The sequence below is a fragment of the Chrysemys picta genome, chromosome 8 (assembly GCF_011386835.1).
Source record: "Chrysemys picta bellii isolate R12L10 chromosome 8, ASM1138683v2, whole genome shotgun sequence".
In the NCBI taxonomy this organism is placed as follows: Eukaryota; Metazoa; Chordata; order Testudines; family Emydidae; genus Chrysemys; species Chrysemys picta.
The window spans coordinates 98,831,418-98,852,943 of record NC_088798.1 but is presented as its reverse complement, the minus strand read 5'-3'; the positions used below and the strand labels follow the sequence as shown (position 1 = coordinate 98,852,943).

At 42.5% G+C, this 21,526-nt stretch overlaps 1 protein-coding gene across 8 annotated transcripts in view; it reads right to left on the bottom strand.

The window, feature by feature from the left end:
• Positions 1 to 12,906: 12,906 nt before the first annotated feature.
• Positions 12,907 to 21,526, bottom strand: part of JADE2 (jade family PHD finger 2) — a 226,500-nt gene continuing 217,880 nt past the window's right edge. For 6 of the 8 annotated variants that reach the window (XM_065555006.1, XM_008166405.4, XM_042850885.2 and 3 more), the window contains one exon: positions 12,907 to 16,499. In XM_065555006.1, the coding sequence (XP_065411078.1) occupies positions 15,613 to 16,499 (887 nt within the window). In that variant the 3' untranslated portion in view covers positions 12,907 to 15,612. Of the gene's footprint in view, positions 16,500 to 17,230; positions 17,325 to 21,526 lie in introns of all 8 variants that reach the window. The other 2 variants (XR_002888552.3, XR_010589898.1) reach the window with 2 other exon arrangements.

Here is a 21,526-nt window from a genome sequence, read left to right as displayed (position 1 = left end):
ACTGTATCATGTTTGTGGGTCTGGAGGGACAAAAGGAGAGGCCACGAGATAGGACAGACTCTTCTGCTGGGCTAAGAGTATAGCTGGAAAGGGTGGGTTAAGGGAACTACTGTTGTGGCTCCTTGTGACATGTAGCAATTTAGATAGTTTAGTGTCCTTTTTCTTTTGTAGAGAGGCAAAGTTTGTGTTGTAAATGGCTTGTCTAGTTTTTGTATAGTCTATCCATGAGGAAGTTTGTGTGGAAGGTTGGTTTTTTATGAGAATATCCAGTTTTGAGAGCTCATTCTTAATCTTTCCCTGTTTGCTGTATAGGATGCTGATCAGGTGGTTTCGCAGTTTCTTTGAGAGTGTGTGACACAGTCTCTCAGCATAGTCTGTGTGATATGTAGATTGTAATGGATTTTTTACCTTTAGTCCTTTTGGTATCATGTCCATCTGCTTGCATTTGGAAAGGAAGATGATGTCTGTCTGTATCTGTACGAGTTTTTTCATGAAGTTGATGGATTTCCACTCCATACGGCTAAATGCAGTGCCTTGCATAATGACAGGTTTCAGAGCATAAGCTGTAACCCACGAAAGCTTATGCTCTAATAAATTTGTTAGTCTCTAAGGTGCCACAAGTCCTCCTGTTCTTTTTGCGGATACAGACTAACACGGCTGCTACTCTGAAACCTCTTTGTCATGTGTTTGTCCTCTGACTCTCACTTCCTTTGTCACGAACTATGTCAGTAGACTGGCCTTCCTGTGGGGGATTAGGAGTAAAATGGCCGTTCTCACTGAGCTGTGTCAGCCTGATTTGCCATTATGAAATGAGTGAAAACAGGACAGGCTTTGAAGATTTTTGAGGATACAGTCGTGTTTGTCTTTGATTCTTCCTCAGTAAATATATTAAACAGCAATTGGAGTGGCCATTTGGTTTACTGAAGGTGCATTAAGGCTGGCTGTGTTTCTACAGACATAACAACTATCTAAATCACTGGGGTTTCCTTGAGCTATTTTTAATGGGGCGCTGACCTTATGTGAGCTGAGGATAATGGCAAGTGGGATTTTTTCCTAGATAGCCACAGGCCTCACACTCTGCTAATCTTCCTGAGATCTGATTGAACACTATATAGTAAATGGAGGGGCTGGCTGATTAGCTTTTGCATGTGTGAGGTTGGCTTCTTGCTGCTAGTGGCACCATATAACTGCTGCTAGATGGTCATTTATCACTTAACAAAAAGCAACGTTCAAGTAGCATGGCAGTTGTCCTATGACCATTATTCATGTTTACAGCAGAAATGCCCAATATTTCATCCCAGTCTGGCAAAATGCAGTTTTATTGTTATTTCCTTTGGCCCCTGACCAACTCAAATTATGTTGATAGACTCTTCAGCTGTTTGATTTGCATGTGAATATTAAAAACAGCAGAACGTTTATTTTAGAAGGTGTCTTTTTCTTTGTTTACTGGTATATGGCTTTAGTGAAGGGATCCAGAAATAAAGAGCAGAGCCATTTCTGCTTGGTTATGCTTTCTGTTGCCTCAGGTATAGGCTCGCTCTCAAATGTTCTCACTGAATTGGGGTGTAGTCTGATTATCCATCCTTTATTCCCTCCCTTCCTCATTTACTGTTGAACAGCCACACCATGGTGCCCACCCCACATATCTCTTCCTAAAAAAACGTTAATGACATTCCATCTCTCATTCAAGGTTTTAATAGAATATCAGGTTCTAGGATAAATCCTAAATCCTCCCATACATTTTGGATGGGCTTTCCTTCAAAAGGGCTTTCACAAGACTTTAAGAATTGGGACTCAAGAGCCCTGCCAACTTGAAAAAGTCTTGGCAAGAGGTTACATGCTTCAATATCAGATCTTGTTTCACCTGTCTTTGAGGGCAGGATGTAATGTGCATATTCAACATTGTCCTTCGATAAATGGACTCAGACCTGCTCAAATGTTTTGATGCTATTACCCTCTGATCTAGTGGCTAAGAAGATATATAAGTCCTATTATTTACCCCAAAGGACAACTTTCTCTAATCAAAATGCTAGAACCCTGTATTTTTAGAGGTGAAAGTCAGGAGTTCCCTTCTTCAGTACTTATGAAGGCTAATGTAAAGACTATGAGCAGAGAGTGTGAGCGATATTTCTGTCTCATATTTAATGCATTTGTATACATCTGATTATTGAGTCTATTGGCTGTTGCGTGTGAAAGGGGGCAGTAGAAGAGGTTTTTGAGTTGCAATCTTACATTCATGATTTTTCTGATTTACATATCATTCTTTTCTTTGCGTTGATCTCTCCTGTGAATGTTTAACCTAACTGTGCTTTGCCATCTCATTTTAGTTTGTTTCCCTTTCCAGTATGATTGGGATGGTATCTCATGAAGCAAACTGGTTTCCTTGTATTCTTAGTTAGTGGCTTCCACAAAGGGAGGCTGGAATTTTACTATTTTCCACCATCAGGAAGACAATTCCTAGGGCTAAAACCAAAGACATGCCTTCTCAATGTCTCTACAAATGGAAATATTTTTGGCTGAGCCTTGTCCACAAGCACTGGACCTTATCTGAAAGATGACACATCTAGCATTGTGTATGTTGATACATCCCAACATCATTATTCACTCTTCTGTGTCTTGTCAAAAGTTAACCATTGAATGAAAGAAGATATGGTTATATCGGATTGTAGTACCAAATCCAGTCAGCACAGCACTCATGCAGGAAAGTAAAGGTCATAGAGGTGTATGAGTTTTCTGGATATTTTTCTCAATGTTCAGTTTTCTAAATATAATAATATTAATTGGTAATGAATATTTTCAAAGTGCCATTAAAAACATGAACTGAGTACCACAGTCCCCTGTGAAGTAGGTGAGAAATGCTATCTCTATTTCAGTGATGAGACATTTAGTGTGGTGTGCCCCAGCACTGAAAAACTCATAACAATTAAAGTTATTTTAAGGAAAGGAAAACAGGAGTGATTTTAGTAAAGCATTTGACACAGTCCCAAATGATAGTCTCATAAACACACTAAGGAAATGTGGTTGAGTTGAAATTACATGAAGCTGAGAACAAAACTGGTTGAAAGACCATACAAAGAGTAGCTATCAATAGTTTGCTGTCAAACTGGGGGGACATAGATAGTGGGTTCCTGCAGGGTTATGCTCTGGGTCCAGCACCATTCAATATTTTCATCAAGGACTTAGACAATGGAGTGGAGGGTATGCTTATACTGGCACTTTGGAGGAGAAGATTAGAATTCAAAATGATCTTGACAAATTGATGACTTAGTCAGAATTCAACAAGATGACATTCAATAAAGACAAGTGAAAAGTACTTCACTTAGGAAGGAAAAAAAACAGTTACCTACCTTTTTGTAACTGTTGTTCTTCGAGATGTGTTGCTCATGTCCATTCCATTCTAGGTGTGTGAGTGCCCACGTGTGTGGTTGTTGGAGATTTTTGCCTTAGCGGTATCCGTAGGGTCAGCTGTAGCGCCCCCTTGAGTGCCGCACTCATGCGTTGGTATATTCGGCATTGCCGGCCCTACGCCCTCTCAGTTCCTTCTTAACGGCAATTGCGACAGAGGGGCAGGAGAGTGGGTAATGGAATAGACATGAGCAACACATCTCGAAGAACAACAGTTACAAACGAACTGCAGGGCTTGTTGAGGCTATTACTTCGAGCACCCAAAGGTTCGAGGTCAGCTGAGACCAGGCCAACTGGAAGGGGCGGAGGCGGCCAAGGAAAGAGTGGGAGGGTGGATCCTGGGAGGTGACTGGGGCGTCGTCCTTGAGCGCAACCTCAAAATGACTGCTGCTGGCCTCCTTGGAAGGGCCAAGCCGAGCAGATGAATGGGAAGGTGATAGATGTTGCTTAGACCCCCTTGTCTCTATCTTTTCTTCTGTAGGTGCCCAGCCGGGGAGTCCCCCAGAACCTAGACTGTGGAGGTGGAGGGTGGAATGGCTTCCTGGCCTGCTGAGGAGGATGGAGGCCCAAGGAGCGGGTGGTGGCCTGGGAGTCTTTAAGGCTATGGAGTCTCGAGTACGTGAGCTTGGAGAAGAGCCCTGCCCCCTCAAATGGGAGGTCCTATATAGTGGCCTGCATTTCCTGGCATAACCTGGATAAGATTGCAGCCAGGAGTTGCGCCTCATGGCCACCATGGCGGTGACCACCCTGGCCACTGAGTCAGTAGCGTCCAAGACCATTTGAAGGGCCCCCCTGTGCCTTCGTCCACTAAAGCAGTGAACTCCTGGGCTCGGTCCTGCGGGAGGGCCTCCTTGAATTTGTTAAGGGAGTCCCACAGATTAAAATTGTACCTGCCTAACAGGGCCTGGGGGTTAGATACCCAAAATTGCAGGCTTGCCGTCGAATACATCTTTCTGCCAAATAAGTCCAGTCTCTTGGACTCTTTGTTTTTCGGCATGCCACTGACTTGGCCCTGCCCGTCCCTTTCATTAACAGCGGACACTACCAGTGACGGTGCTGGCGGGTGTGTGTACAGACATTCAAACCCTTTTGCCCTCTCCATTTTCCAGCCAGCTCCAAACTGAAACTCCCTCCAGCCGTCTCCTTTCTGGCCTCCCCTGGCTCCTCCCCCAGCCTTTGTGTCCTTTGTCCAGTTTCCCAGGCAGAGATGTTACCTGGCCTCCAAGCCCCCTCCTGGGTTCTCATGTTACATGCTCAGGTATCCTCCCTTCCCCAATGCAGGCAGTCCCAGCAAAACTCCCCTGCAACCTTCCCTGGTCAATACTCCCCCCTAAGTATTCAAATAACACATCAAGAACATTCCCACTTGGTCACAGAGCTGTCGAGGCCTGAGTCTGCCGACTGACCCTGGCGTGTGCACACACCTAGAATGGACTCACCATGAGCAAGCACTCGAAGAAGAATCAAATGCACAGCTACAAAATGGGGAATAACTGGCTAGGTGGTGGTACTGCTGAAAAGGTGCTGGGGGTTATAGTGGATCTCAAATTGAATAGGAGTCAAAAGTGTGATGCTGTTGCAAAAAAAAAGGCTAATATTACCAGGAGTGTCATGTGTAAGACATCAGAGGTAATTGTCCCACTCTATTCAGAAGGGGACAATTAGGAAAGATGTGGACAAATTGGAGAGAATCCAGAGAAGAGCAACAAAAATGCTAGGAGGCTTAGAAAAGCTGAGTAAGCAGTGATAGGCGGGATGAGATGGGTAGTGAGCGGATTGTGCACTTTGCACTTCATAGGCTCGTCCCCTGGCGCTTTTGCGTTCAGAAATGTTCTTGCAATTGCATCAGTTGAGACTGCAGGGTTTCGATGTTTCATTCGGCTTTCAGCCCCAAGCTGACCGAAGCTTTATGGCTACAGTGAATAAAGTCCAAAGCTTCAACTGTCTTGATCCATCTTTGATGGCATGCTAAGCTCAATGACTCTAGTAGAGTGGTTGCAGTGTTTGGGTCAATCGCCTGTAATCGTCTTTCTGTTTCTTTCCAGTGTGGTGGGGTGTATCCTTTTCAGTAGCCACCGGAGATGGTTTTTCTTGTGGCCATTTAGATGAGGCAGGTGAAACTATCAAAATGTTCAGTGGAATCACATCAGTGATGGCCTCAGTTGTCACAGTGAATCCTGGCAAAGCTATTTCCAGTTCCCAGGAAATGGGTTAGAACCAGCAGATGATTTAGATCCATTTATTGGCAGCTGGTAGCGATTTTTGCAGTTGGAGGATAGTGTAGATAGGGAAACCTGCACTGTACATTTAGGAGCAAGATATAGTTTATCCAGCCAAATTGAATTCTTGCTGGACAGTGGGAAGATTATCTCCACTGAATTTTTCCAGAATGTGATTTGAACAAACAATTGAGTTGCACGTACTGGTGCCAGGTGAGAGGCTTCTCCATACAACTGGCAATATTTCCTTACGTGGTTTCAGGGACAATGATCAGCAAACACTGCTGCTGCCCAAACCAGAACATCAATTCCAAGGAATTATTGTGTCATTATTCAGAGTCTTGCTAGCAGAAAGAAAGAAAGCAGTTAAAATTGGCTACCCAGCATTTGGAACTTTATGGTCTATCCTTGAACTTTTTGTTATGAAATCTAATTCTTTAATATTCCCCTGTATAGGACAGGTGACGAACTTATTAAAGAAAAATAATTCTAAAAGGAGTCTAGACAAAGGAGTTGGTGCTGGATGCTAACAGAGTGTATCACAATGGCACGCCAAGTGGCTTGTTGTAAAGTCAATTGAGTTTGAGTTTGAAAGTTCATAACAGAGCTGCCTCAGGCAATGGTGAGCAATAAAATAGTAAAGTAATAAAATCCTTAGTTTGCAATAACCTGATCTTTTGCTTTTAACAAAAAAACAATAATGTGATATTTTAGAGTCGGACTCCTGTCTCCCACGCTTTACCCTCCCCCACATTTTCATAACAAACAAAAAAGGCCCAAATTTGGGTCTACAATTTCATGCATTAGAGCCTTCTTCTGTCTTCGTGATCAAATATATTAGCTAAAGACAGCACAGGAAAAAAACATACTGGCATTTGCTTAACTAATCACTTTGACAATAAACTGAGCAAAACAAATCTGTTAACTCGGCTTTAAGGTCTTTTTGGTAACACAGAGACAGTTCCTTTTTCAAATGCAGAAAGGTAAACAAAATTAACACAGGGTGAAAAAAAACCTGTGATGAATAATTGACAGATAATATTCAATGGGCAGAAGATAACAGAGTCTAGATTTCTCCCAGGGAGGGTCCTGGCACGTAGCCGCATCAACTTACAATATTTAGATCGTTTACTCAGACGCAAATAAAGCCATTATCCCAGTTCGAAACCCACCATTTCTTCCCAGTGACATATTTTCAGTTAAGTGGTAAAGTTAGTTTTTAAAATGTTTAAGTAAATACTGCCTCCTCCCACAAGAAATAGCTTGTTAAATACAATGTAGAATAAAAAGGTAGTGGTTTATACATGGTGTGCATTCAACATGTGACAAAGTTACCAGTTACCCATGCACTAATAGAGTGCGCTCCCATTGGGTTGGAACAAACTCCCAAAGGATCATACAATTCAGGGATGGAGAAGACCTACTAAATGAAGTGTCCTTCCTATGCTCAGTGCATGACTGTGCCCTACAGGATATTCTTGAAGGTTATGTTGAATTTAATTTTCAGTGGCCCAAGTGACAGAGCTTCCATCATTTCCCTTGGAAGACTATTTGCCAATTGAACAGCTCTTACCGTTCGGACATTTTGCTGACAATCAGTCTATATTTTGCTTTGCTGCACTTGTGTCTTCTGTTCTTTACACTACGGAGGGTAATATGAAAGAACCACACAAGCGCAGAAGGGTGCAAATAACTGTAGTGTTTACTAAACATCTATAACATGCAAGGCCTAGCTACAGGTATACACTGCTGCTCTAACAGGATTCAGGTGGCTTATGAAACAGAAGTCGTGAGGGGCCACAAGAGGGCTCACAAACTATTTAGTAGGATGCTAGTCAAATTCCTATACACCACACAGCTTTGTCCTATTACTGCTTATGGCCTCTCCCACCTCCACCTCCCCTTTTCCATCTGGTACAATTCTTTGCGGCTCGCTGATGGTTACACCTTTCAAATCAGTGTCTCAGAACTGAACTCTTGAATCCCAGTGGTATGTAGAAACACATGCAGGCATTTTTCAAGTCCATGCTGGGATGCAAATTTTTATGCTGACTAATGGCCACTTTGTAACACTGTTATATCATAACTGCATTTATATCACTCTGGAATCCCAGTTGAGTAATATGAATCCATGCTGGTGCTATATTGGACCACTGTACAAAGCTATCTGTTCGTCTGTTTTTTAAAATTGCTTTTGCCAATGAGAGCTGACGTGTTCCTCACCTCTGACTGGCGCATTGCGTCTAAGAACTTTCTTGAAACAAATGAAACTGGTTCTGAGTCATTAGTCTGACCAGGTTGAGTTCAGACTTGTCTATAGGATAGTGGTTTACAGCCAGTGGGTCTCTCCAGTGCTGGCTGGCAGAACATTACAATCATTTTTTGTCCTCAGTACGGTGGTTTCTAAATATCATCTCCCTAAACAACAGCCTTACAAGCCATCACTGTGAGCTGAGTCAGACCGGCAGCGGTGTCTGCCTCTCTGCTGATGGGGATGTGCCCATCCGGGGGTCAATATTTTGCACTATGAAGATACTCCTAGGTCCCAGGTGTTGACGAGGCGTGTCTTTATCCACCTGTATTTGATGGGTAGGTTAGAGAAGGCCATCAGGTCAGTTATCCATGTCTTTGTGGGCTGTAGACTAGATGATTGCAATTCCATGTGGAAGCTATAGCTGGCCAGAGCATGGCTGTACACACACATAGCATTGATAGATATATGGAGTATATTGCACCTGTTCTTCATAGCTTACCTGGGTGTCCAGTTACAGGTCTTGATTTTGCTCAAAGCCATACCTGGTTTGGGGGGGTGTCTAGATTTCTGAGACCACTTTGCGTAGGTACTACACTTATAATTGAGATCAGCTGGGATGTGGTAAGATTTGAACTCATTAGGGGCATGGTGAGGCTTTTAGCTCTAGGCTACTGGTCTCCCAGAACTCAAACCTGTTGCCGTCATGGCAGCACATCCATTTGGAATGACCAACATTTTAAGTGTTCACTAATTTTGGATGCCTCAGTTTGGGAATGCCCAGCAGAAGACAGGTGGGGCCTAATTTTTAGAGGTGCTCATCTACCACAGGCCAGCAGAAGTCAATGCGCATTGTGAGTCTTAGCGCGTTTCCTCACTGTGCTGAGAAGTACGGCTCATATAATAGCATGAGCTGAGTGGGGGGCCATGATTAACGGAGATCCATTTTAGACATTAGTCAATTTGTTTCCAATGATTGTTTGTATGTGCCTCATGATAGATGCAGGTTTTTTTAGAAATGAAAAAAATGTATTTAAAAAATATATGTAAAATAATTCTTGCACTAGTCACTTTCTCACCCTCACTAAAGCAATTTCTTTATAAGCTCAATAGAGGCTCATTTGTTTGAAGATGAATACGTCCCATAAATCCAAATCCTATTTATGTAATTTTAGCATTTTTTTCTTGTTGGAAATTGTCATATTACTATTATTTGAAACCCAAATAGAATGCAAGGGAAAATCATCATTTTATAAATTTAGTTTTATGCCTTGGTTTCTATAGCTATCGCTATAAATAGTAAATGGAGGATTATATTGTTCCCTGAGAGTGACATTATCCTTGGTTTGAGAACCTTCTTCTCTGCAACTCCTGTCAGTCAGAACTATTTATTCATATACCCCCATCTCTCTATTCTCTGTCTCTTCTCAAATCTCATCTGACATCTCTTTTCCACTGCCTCTTAAATACTGTCTCCTGCTTCTGTTACTATAATATCCCAAAATGCTTTGCAGACGTTTGTATGCAAGACACTATAGTAAATAAAGTATTTTACTGTTGTCAATAGAAAAAAAAATCACAAAAGGGGATAGAATGTCAGCACTCAGAATGTAACCTTCCCCCCACCCCCCGAAAAGCAGCGACCTTGAATACCCTTGTAACGAGGCGGTGGGATACCCCACAACCCCACTGAGGGCCGAACCTCCCCTAACACCAATGTGGGCGGAGCCACTGGGTCCGGCGCCCGCCCCTCAGAGGTCACGGCGCCAACCCGGAAGTATAAAAGCCCGCCTACAGAGCTCAGTGGAGAACAAGCCGCCGGAGAGAGCAGCCGTCTGTGGACAAACTCCCGCTTGGGAGACAGCAGCAGACTGCGACCGGCCTGAGGACTCACCAGGCCAGCCGAGCCTACCCCTCGCCCATTACCCCAAGGAGGACTGGCCGAGCCTGCCCCGTCCCAGCTACCCCGAGGAGGAGCCGAGCCTGCCCTGTGCCAGCTATCCCGAGGAGGAGCCGAGCCTGCCCTGTGCCAGCTATCCCGAGGAGGAGCCAAACCTGCCCCTTTCCAGCTACCTACCCAGAGGAACCGATGCTGGTGGAGACCGCCGAGGACACTAGTACGGCCCAGGTACCCTAGGAGGGGGAGGTAGGAAGTAGCCCAGGGGCAGCCGACCCCAGTCTGGCTGCAGCACTGCCAGAGCCTATGTCAGTGTGTTGCGGCCAGGATCCCCACTGACAGCAGCGAGTTTCCGCCGCTGCTAGGGCCCCGGGCTGGGACGCAGTGGAGACTCCTCCTTTCCCTGGCCTAGAGAGGCTGGGACTACAAACCCATTGACTCAGCCCCTGCTTAAGGGTCTGGGTCCCTGACTATTTGATTGCTGCCCCGCCCTGACCTAGGGCCTGGGCTTCTACAACCCCATTGACTCACCCCCTGCTTAAGGACCTGGGTTCCTGAACTATTGGCTCAGCCCCTGCTTCAGGGCCTGAGCCCCTAACCGTGTGTTTGCTGCCCCACACTACCGCCAGACTGGGACTGACGGCGGACCAGAGCGAAGCAGTGGGATACCCCACAGCCCCGCTGAGGGCCGAACCTCGGCCGAGACTTCTACAACCTTGTTCATTCACAATGAATACAAATAGATCCCACACTACCTTAAAACATTCATAAAGCCTTTTTCAACTCCTCCCCCAGAGCAATAAATTACAGAGCTGACAAGTAAGCCATTCCTGTTGAGCTCTGTAATGGTTAACTTATGTTGGTTAATGGAAATCTATTGCTCATTGAAAGTGACGGGCAGTTACATAGTTCCCTAATAGTATATTAACAGTTTACTAACCTTAACAGAAACAAATGAATGTCATAGATGTAGTACAAATCAAATCCTCTTTACTAAGGTAGGGGGACACTTGGAAGACGAGTCCTTCGATACCAAGGTGAATTTGCTACACTGGAACCTGTTGACTACATAATACTCAAACAAAAATGTACACATAAAACACTGCTTTATTGACTGCATTTGCCAACACATTGAGGAATGCAAAGTTTTGTCCATAAGCAATGGGCCATGGTCCCAATGTGTATTAAAGCATACACTAAATCTAAACATGATGAAAAGAATGGCAGACAGAGCTATTGCAAGGCAACACAAACAGCATGCATAATACAGTCTCACACGGAACAAGTTTGATACATTATATTGCTTTAAGGATTAACTAACATGGAAAATGTACAAAAAGGAGAAATAGGTTTTTGCATTAATGAAAAATACATTTTTTTCTCTACAAAGGAATTTCTAATACAAGAAAATAAATATTGCAACATAAGCCAAAAATAATTTAAAATTGCTCTTTTCAATATATTTCAATATTTCTCTTTTATATTAACAAATGGCACATCACGTTCTTTGAAACAAAGAAAACAGAAGGATTTCTCCTCCTGTGACATTCATATAGTTTCCTGTAACTGATGTGAAGCGGGTCTGTTTCGTGTGTGGAATGGAGCAAAGTACATGGGAATTTCCTTAAAGAACAACCAAAATTAACACACTGCCCTGGCAATAGACAGAGAAGTTCCTTCATGACGAGTTGCTAGTCCTTAGGCTGATGTGGATAACACCAGGATGGGTTCACTAAAATACTAACAATACAAAAAGTGAGAGAAATCTTCTGTTCTCTCCCCCTTGTGTTGAAATGGCTAATTCTCTATTGTGCTTTGAGGGAAAGTGTCATCCAAATATTAGACATTTAAAAATAAAAATAAATAAAGGTGCAAAATATCCCCAATACAGCTTATCCAGAAGAGCAAAATTATATGGGGTGAAAAATGAATGTGTGAACTCAGAATTGTCTTCAGGAAACTCCACTGGGCACCAATGCTTTAACACTAATTTGGGTTGTTCTCTATGAATTAGAAATGAGCGTTGATCAGAGCCTACGTGCATCATCACATTAACCCACAAGTGTGGTGGTGCTTTTCAAAGGAAACAGGTCCCTTTTACAGTGCAAATATCAACTCCTGCAGTTATATATCATCTTAAAGACAACATCTGTTTAATAAAATAAACCATTATACTTTTTTCTTTCTAATCATTTCAAAATACATTTACAATACATCAAAAATATTTTCCTTGTACATTTTTCTTTCCTTAATTATTAACATTTCTGTTATGAAATAAGTAGGTGGCATAGGAACAAAGGGCGTGTGGAGTGTTTCTTAGGAACCAGGTGTCTAATGACTGAATATAGTAGCTAGGTTTCCAGGGCTTTGGTGGGGCCACTGGAATGGCTGTGAAATGGCCTTGGTCCTGATTGGAGGTGGGGTTAGATCTGGCCTCCTGCCCACAGTGAATGCCTCTGTCCTACCTTTCCCCTGCTGGAAGCCACCACCTCTTCCCTGATAACCTCTTTCGTTGTTAGCCAGCCAGCCTGCTGTCAATTCTCACGCCTTTGGAAGCAATAGCAGGTGGCCAGTGGAGGTCTGGAGATTTCCTAGACATCTTGAGCAAAACAGCCTCTGTAAGTCTATTTTAGTGTGGCCCCCACTAAATGTATGGAGTAGAATACTGTATGGGCACCTGTACATGGACATCAATGGTGCAGTATGGGTACCGCTGGGAACATGTCTTAGCCCTCAAATTATCTCTAGAGCTCTTCTGTTAAACCAGGACACTCTAGGGATTATTATTACTGGTTCTAATAAATCAAAGAATCCACTCAAATGAATCCCACAGCAATTATACAAAATGTCAATAGTTAACTCAAGCCAAAAGACAATGGATTCAGCATCTACATACAGTACTGAGCGCTCTCATAGAGTGTGTATACCAGATACATGTTCTGCCACTGCCTGGTAATACTCTTCTGGATCCTTCTCTCCCAGTAATTCTGATAAGCTCTTCTCTGTTAGTTTCCTCTCATTCTCTTGTTCTTATTTTACATACAAACAGGCCAAATTTGGCCCCTCTGTGTGCAATTTTATTCCCTGATCACAAATCACAATGCCTAAAGTCTTGTTGTGGCTGTTTTGAACTGTTCTTTTTTTTTTTTTTTTTTGGTTTTGAACTACTTCCTGATCACAGTAACAATGGAGTGTATCACAGTGCTGCATCGGAATCAACAGAAATATGGTGCCACTTTCGTTTGGTTGTTCTTTAAAGTCTATCCCCTTTTGCTCTCCTGTACTGAGCAAGCAAGGAATGCAGAAGCTAATGAGTGAAGCTGTGTACAGTGAGATTTGTGTCTGGTTTTTTTTTTTTACCATAGTTGAAGTGAAGCACACGGAAGCAAGATTCATTAAAAGGCAGCATATTGATTATTGTTATGACTCTTATACTAGGATACTGTAGCTAAAGCTAGCAAGCCTGATAAGATAAACTAAGTCCTATTTACTGTATTTAACATTATCTGAACATACTGAGCCTTAATTAATGAGCAGACTTTAGTTTCCAACCTCAGCGGATTATGCTAATTTATAACAACGTTTTTTGGTGGTTCCTTTTTTTTCTTCTTTTTCGACAATAATTTGTATAAAATGTATCAAATGAGGAAAACACCCAGGTACGTTTGGTTTTAGAGTTGATTTTTTTGGAATTAGCCAATCTTATTAATTTCACTGCAATCTGATAATAATTTGATAAGAATTGATCAGAAGGACTTTTGAAGATTTAAAAATGCTCCGATAGTCAATTTTCGGAGTCACAGAGTTTAAAGAAAGCTCAGAGTCAAATGAGTAAAAAGCATCAGAAATCAAAACAGCAGGGTGCAGCTTCAGTGACAGAAGCATCCCCCCTCAGCAAGCTTGGAAACTAACACCTCAGTTTTGTGTCATGAATGTGTCTCTAGTCCTTTGTTGCTAAATAACTTCCAATTTTTCCAAATGACAAGTTTCCGGTTTCTGGCTGTGCTGCTTTATTGTCAAAATATTCTTTGGCATACACAAAATTATTTGACTGATTCATCTGTTTTTTTGTTTAAAGGGATGGGTTTTACCAGTTGCAGAAGTGTCCCAGGTTTGTTTTTTTTTATTTTTAAAAAACAACAGAAAAAAGTTTCAGTGAATTCCTTTTTTTGTTTGTTTGTTTTTTGTTCCCTGAGCTCACACTGGGGTCACTCCAATAAAACACGCGGTACGATTTAACTGTGACCTTTGAAGCCAAAACTGAAATAATGGTGTAATTAAGTGCAAACATGGAAATTCGCCTGACTCATAGGTAACATGGGCTTTTAAACGACATTTAAGGCTTATAGGGGACATTTTATGCATTAAATTATTATAATATTTATAATGTCAGCTTTTGTGAATCACCCTCCTACATCAAGTCAACAGCTTGTAACTAGGATTCAAAGAATAAAAAAAAAGGATGGGGAGGGATAAATTTATTGTTTTAGTTATGGTATTTAGTAGAACAACAAAATGATAAAGGCAAATCATTTAATTTCCTCTAAATGACATTGCATTTAGACTGAGGGCCAATTGTCCACTGTCGTGCATGGTGAGTTTACATGTACAATAGAGCCCTGCATAGGACTAGTATAGAACCCTGCAGTGGGACTGGGATCTTATGGGTCCCACTGCCATAATAGCGGAAGCAAGTGGGAGTGGGTGTTGCAGGGCAGGACGGAACCAGGATTAAAAGTAGTCCCACAGGGCTCGAATGTACAGCTCCCAGCACAGCTGAATGTAATTTCAACCATTAAAGATGAAGTGCTGGCATCGGCTCTTTTGCCAAACTGATTTGATATTTTACAACCCTCCTGTTTTTGAAGACATTTTTCCCCTCTCCATCCCGCTCCATTTTGGCCCGAATGTTTTGGTAAAGGCTAATCAATTAACCTGAGTAAATCACTTAAAATTTTCAAATAACCTTAAAGGGTTCAAAGGACCTCCGAGGTTTACATAACATCAATAAATACCCAGAGCTACTCAGGAGGAATATTTGTAGATAGCGTTGCAGCTCTAATACAGATATGTGTCTCTTCTATCTACTGAAAGCCTTTGATGACTGTTTACAGTGCTGCCGACTATCTCTGACAGATGTAGTGGCAGGGCTAAATCTTGGTTCTTGGCCCCTGGACGGATTCTGATCAAACTGGAAGGTGAGAAAAAACACAGGATTTAATAAAATATAAATAGAATGTTGTTTTCCTCCACCCATAAGTGCTTTCTTCAAATAAGCTTTTTGTGCTTTTTAAAAAAAAAATATTTTAGTATCGCTTATTTTACTTCCTTGTGCGCGCGCAAACACACGGACAGATAGTGACTTTTTCAGTAAGTTCTGTGTGTGTCGGTGGTTCTCATAGTACCCCAATACCCTGACATACAGGGGCAATAATCCCAGGCAGAGCATGAAATCTGTCTGTCTTTAAATAATGCCCATAAAACTGTCATCCCTGCAGAAACAACGGATACTGGCAAAATTAAACCTCTTTATTAAGAATCTAGGATGTCTTGCTCATTGCCTGCAAGCACAAGTCCCTTAATGCGCATGCTTGCATTTCTTTTAACTGGGATATGCAAGTTAACTAAGAAGGGACAACTACTGTTACAGTAATCTATGTTGGTGATGGTTAAGCTGTATCTCAGGCATACAGAGAAGAGAAAGACAACAGTGCTGAATTTTAAACTATATATACATATTAAAAAACCCTTTTGTTATGATACCAGGCAAAAATTGAACATGGCAGTTGTAACTGGGTTTAGGCTTCATAGAACTGTCACAGTTGGTAAATCTGGTGGAGTTATGATGCCAAAATACTCATTCTGACAATATCCTCATTTCCTGAATCTAATTGGTTATGTTGCACTCTGCCACTACCGGATTCCATGTCAGAGTCGCTCATCTCTGCATCAGAAAAATAGCCATCAGTCTCATTGTCAAAATGATGCAAGATGACCTTTGACTTTTCACTGACTGGAGGCCCGTTAACGGTGTCAGGCTTCTGGATCTGTGACCTCTTAGTCCCTCTGCTCTCCTTTGGTAATTTGAACCTCACTACCGTTTTCAGACTACCTACTGAGTCAGGCACTTTAGTCAGAGAACTGGACTCACACTGAGTACAATTCACTGTCTCCTCCTCATTGCTTAAGGAGCTTCTCAGACACAATGAGGCATGAGAATCATTTGCTTTTGGAACAGGATGTGAAGATCCCTTCTTAGCTGTCTTTTTTATTTCACTGGCCCCTTTGCGGTCCATGTGAAGTTTCACCGTTCCTTTCTCTGATTTGCTAGGTCTTGCATCATGGGCGAAGGGCTTTGTGGTATCATTTGATAAGTTATTCGTGTTGTTAGTCCACTGATTTGAATCCTCCTCTTGGTGACTCTTGAAGATTGTGTTCAAGTCATTTCTTGACAGTTTTTTCTTAGTGTTCATTCTCATTTTGTTTTTAACTTTCTTTGTTGCATCACTATGCTTGAATGGTGACTTCAATGAATGATCCATCATAAAACTTAACAAGGTCTCTTCATCTTGTAAAAGCTCCTCTGAAAGGCCTGGAGTGTTGTCTTCATGGTGGCCATTGTTCAAGGACCACTCACTCATTGGCATGTTCTCAGTGGTAATCTGAACTGACTGGGCCAACCAGCTATTGAAGAAGGTCCCATCTATGGGAAAGGAAGTTGACAAACCTGTAAAAATAAAAAGGACAACTGTCTTAGAAGTCAGAATCATTCAGTTTGTGCTTTGATTGTAAGAGGCACCAATGCAGTGTCAAAACTATAAACTGCAGTAAGGAACCTGGAACAATTTTTTGGTATTCGGCAAACATGGAGGATCTCCAGTGTCTATTGTAATGCACCATACAGCATGTAATGTGTGAGTAAATGGCAAACATACTTTACTTCAGGTAATAATGGTTAATTTGGGGTATTCTTATACCTTACATGATAGCGACCTACACCGTCCACCACTTATAACATTGCCCCCAGATTGGACATCTATGAGGACTGAACCTGGGATGTTTGGATCGAAAAGCATGAGCTTTGACTGCATAAATTAAAGGACTAGGCCAAGAGCCAAATCATATTCCTCTATGTGTGGTCTAGCTACTAGAAAGGGGACAAAGACCTACAGTGTGTTAGGGCAGATTATATGGTGTTCAAGACGAACTACGCACAGAACTTTAACCAGCAAGGCTGAGAAGATTGTGAAGGCTGGGTGATTGGGGAGAACAGGTCTGAAACCCCCTGGTATCTGGCCACACAGAATTATTACAGTTCCTTCAGCTATAGTGCTAACACATGCAGGAAACCCTGAAGAATGGGCAGGAGATGAAGGGCTGGATGAATTCAGCTATGAGAACTCTACTTCTACAGGCTGCTGCTTTGGGTTGATGAGAGCCCTAGGACAGAACACTTACATGGGGGCTGGGGTAGAAACACCCTCCTGGCATAATCTTTATATGGGTAGTTAGGTAAGGAAGGTCTTTGGCTGGATTCTTGCCTTCCCCTTTGCTGGGAAAACACAAACAACATCACTGGTTCTACATACTATGTTTTAGCTGCTTAAAACAGTTATTCTAATTTTCTTCTTCAACTCTATGGGCAGTGATAGCTGGTTAGGATCACACTAGTGTGAATGTAATATTATCAGAACCGGAATAAGTGAAAACTGATGATCATGCTTATGATTAATAATTCTAGAGAGCCCCAAAAGTATGTTTCACAGCACAGACACAAAAACATGGGCCTCGCCCCAAAGAGTATACCACCTACCCGAGATATATAATAGCATGAGTAGGATTTGCCACACAGCTCAGATCAACTGGCCTCTGTCACTAGCTAGCATCCAATGCTTCAGAAGTCAAACCCCATCCCCCATGAGATGTCTCATCATTTGTGGAAATGATGGACAGAGTGGGGAAAAAACTCCTGCCTGACCCTTCAATGCTCCATGAGTACCCTGAAGCATGTGTATGATAGTCCTCACCAGAGCTGCATAACTATAAAAGTTATTAATGGTCATAAAAATGAGAACCCTTTTCATATATTATCCGACTCCCCCATCTGTGGCAGCGCATTTTGAAGGTTGATTATATATTGCATGAAGAAAAGTTTCCTTTAAGTGCTGCAGATGTATTCAGTATTCATTTACTGGAGTGGCCCTTTAGTTCTCTTGCTATGGGGCAGAGCATAAAGGAGAGACCAAGTGGTCATGCTGGTAAGCAATCCATTAAGCCATAAGGTAAGACCCGAGGTTTAATGTGCAGTATATGTCAATCGCTCTATATTAGATACAGTGTTAGCTTCCTCAAATAAATATCTGCCTTGGATCATTCATTTTGACTGCCTGTGACTCCGATGCTTTCGCAGAAGTACCTCGGAACTTGGACTAAGCAAATATTAGTACAGAAACCTTCCTCAAATTTAAAAAGGCTGATTGACTTTAACATGCAGTTGTACAGCCATTGCACACACATTAAAACAGGAAATGCTGGCAGCATTTCATACTGGCTTTGAGGTGTCAAATGTTGGGCTGAAGTCTTCACTTAGGCTAAACTCTCATTGAAGTCAGTGGAAGCTTGGGCTAAGGACTGCGCAAGAACCTCAGGATTTGGTCTGAGTATTTACTTATGATTTAGCCAAATTTCTAAAGACAGGCAGTGATAAAAGTGTCTATATCATATGATGTCATTAAACAGAGAGCGGTTTTAATCTATTCCCAGCAGCTCTGAAATAACACTGTAGACACTCCTATTCTTAAGCTGTTACTTTTCGTGTTCATATTATTGTAACAGACTGGACTAATTTTATCTGATCCTAAGAATTTGGTAAATCCTTACAGAGAAGAGGATTTGCACCTGGAGACAATTATTGGATTATGCTATTTAATTTCGTAGAGAAAAGTGAAAGTGTGATAACAGTCTGTGCTGTAAAAAATCAGCTCTGTGCAACATGGACCTACTGATCTTCAAAATCACGCCTAGTAAAGTCCATGCTACAGAGTTCTTTTGCCTTGAGTCATTTCCTGCCATTGGTGCTGTAGATGGATTTTCCCACTGGCACCTGGTAGACTGCATTCATTAGGTACAAAAGAGACTGGCTAAACTGGAGCAAGAACGATCAGTGGGTTGGAGGGATTGACTGATGAGGAAAGTTTAAAGCAGCTAAATGTGTAGGATTCAGTGAAGACAGAAGGGCGCAGGCATTAGAGTCATCTATACATACTTGAAAGGAGTGAATACCGGAGAGGAATTATTTGGAGTAGCTCAAAGAGGACTAACTAGAAGTAAAAGAGGGAAGAATTTGGTTGAAAAACTTCCTAGTATTGAGGTTTGCCTGCGTGTGGAATAGCTCTCAAGAGAAGTGGTGGAGGTCACCACTACTTATCTACCTACTTTTAGAAGTTCTAAGTGCCTTTAAAATGTATGGGAGGGAACACTTCTGCACTGGCAGAGGGAAGAAAACAAAGAGATCCTAATAGCACAGGTGTGTCCCTGTTCTAATTGCTATGACTGAAACCCACTGGAATTGTACATTAAAAACTGGTCTCATTCATGTGAGCAGTTGTAATGATGCTCACTGTGTACTATGGGAACATCCTGTTAAATAGAGAGATCTGATGACTATATTCCTCAAAAATGTCTCTAAAGAAAAGCTCCCTGTTGTAATGATTGTTTGGTTTCTGATATTTACATGGCAAGGATTTGTAAACTTGTTAATACTCTCTCAATAAATTGAAAAAAAAAAATAAAAACATTGGACTTATTTATAAAATGGATGAGAAAAGGGCAGATTTTTGATGGAGTATTTTTTTCTCTTTTTTAAAAAGAAACTACAGATGGGTTAGGGGAGAGGTCACTGGGACTGTGTTGTGGAGGAAGCGATTCATGTCTATAGTTGTTGTTCTTGTGAGGAGGTTTGTATCATTCATTGTTTTAAAGATTTCAACACTTTCTTTTTTAAAATGATGGCAGGACATGTGGCCCAGTATCTCCCTTTCATAAGGAATAAGAAAATATTTCTGCCAAGTATCAGCACAGAATTAACTATTTGATTTAAATCAGTTGTTGCTGTAGGTGTAGGATATGCCTAAGGGGGAAAAAAAATGAGTGTTGCAGACAATAACTAAAATTTACAGGGGGCTTTTCACAACATGTCAAGCCATCATGGGAGCTGTCTCAAGGGAAGGACTTTTGGGTCATTCTAAGCTAGCGGAACAGGACAGCTGATCTAAATAGTAACAGAGAATGTCCTTCATTAAGTAAAATTCTTCCTCTAAGGCTTCAGTTTCAGAGTTAGCAAATTGTAAGAAAAAACAAACAGGATTTTATATTAACAGAAAAGTGAAGAGAAAGCCAGGTATAAGCCCCTGCCCCTGCCCCAAACCCCTCCCCCAGAAGTTCTTTCCCTTTCTAGGGCCAGGGAGTTATTTTTATAGTGTTCCCTGGCTTTCCTCTGAATTGCTGATTGGGCTGTCAGTTCTGGTGCTAGGCCATTACACCTGTGGGAGAGCTGAACATAGAATTAACCCCTTGCTTGCTGGTGCTCAAGTCAAGCTTCTGCACCTGCCCACAGTAATCTGACACATGGGGGGGGGGGGGTGCGTGGAATTAAAAATGTCATTTAATCAACATCAGAAAGTAGGAAAGAGATCAAATTCTACAAGAAATCATTTGTGGTTGCTAAGGGAATTGTTGAAAAAGCCCTTTTTCTTTAGGTCTTTTCCCCTGCTATGTAGCAGAAGGTTATTTTTGATGGTGGACTGGGTGGTGTGTTATATATCAACATAATGCACAGAATGACAGTAATGGGGGCAGAATCAGGCCCTTTATGACATGGAAAAAGACTGGAAATAGTGCTGAGAAAGCAGCATCACTTTGCATCCATCTCCTGGCTGGTCTGGGACTGCCAGCAGCAGCCACTTGGCCGAACGAATTCCTGTGATGGAGGTTGCATAGAGGAACAGAGCAGCATGCATTGAAATAAAACACATGGCCCATGCAGTTTACTCACAAGCAGCAGCAGGACGCATGGTGCAGACTATTCAGAGAATGAACACTACACTAGAGTGGAGAACTCAGATTACATTGCCAGAAAGTAAAATCACTATTTCTCATTGCAATATTCTAATGCATTCTTCCAGCTGGAGTTCAACCCTTCAGCCTGATAGCTGAATACTTCCTAAGTTTTTGTGCCACTAGCTGACAGCCTACAGACAAAGGACCCCATCTACAGTGTCAGGGTGGGGGTTAGTGTACTCTGGTCCCTCCAGTACAGAGCAGAAGCAGTGTAAGGAAGCTCACACAGCCAATGTCTGTGATGTAACTCCAATGTGGATAAGCAAGAGAGCCTAGTCCAGGGGTCTCAAACACGCGGCCCATGGGCCGCATGTGGCCCGTGGGGTTCTTTCGTGCGGCCCGCCAAGCTCCCCACGCTCCCCCCCCCACCTACCCCGTGTCGCCACAAGCCCCATGCTGCTCCCTGAAGTAGCTGAACTACTGTATGTCCCTGCAGCCCTGAGCAGGGGGGTGGGAGGCAAGTAGAGGGCTCCGTGCTCTTGCAGCTCCCATTGGCCGGGAACTGGGAACCGCAGTCAATGGGAGCTTTGGAGGAGGTACCTGGAGGAGCAGCAAGAGCAGCACATGGCGCCGTACCCCCCCGTCCCGGGACTCCGGCTGCTTCCTGGAGCGGAGCGGGGACAGGGCAGGCAGGCA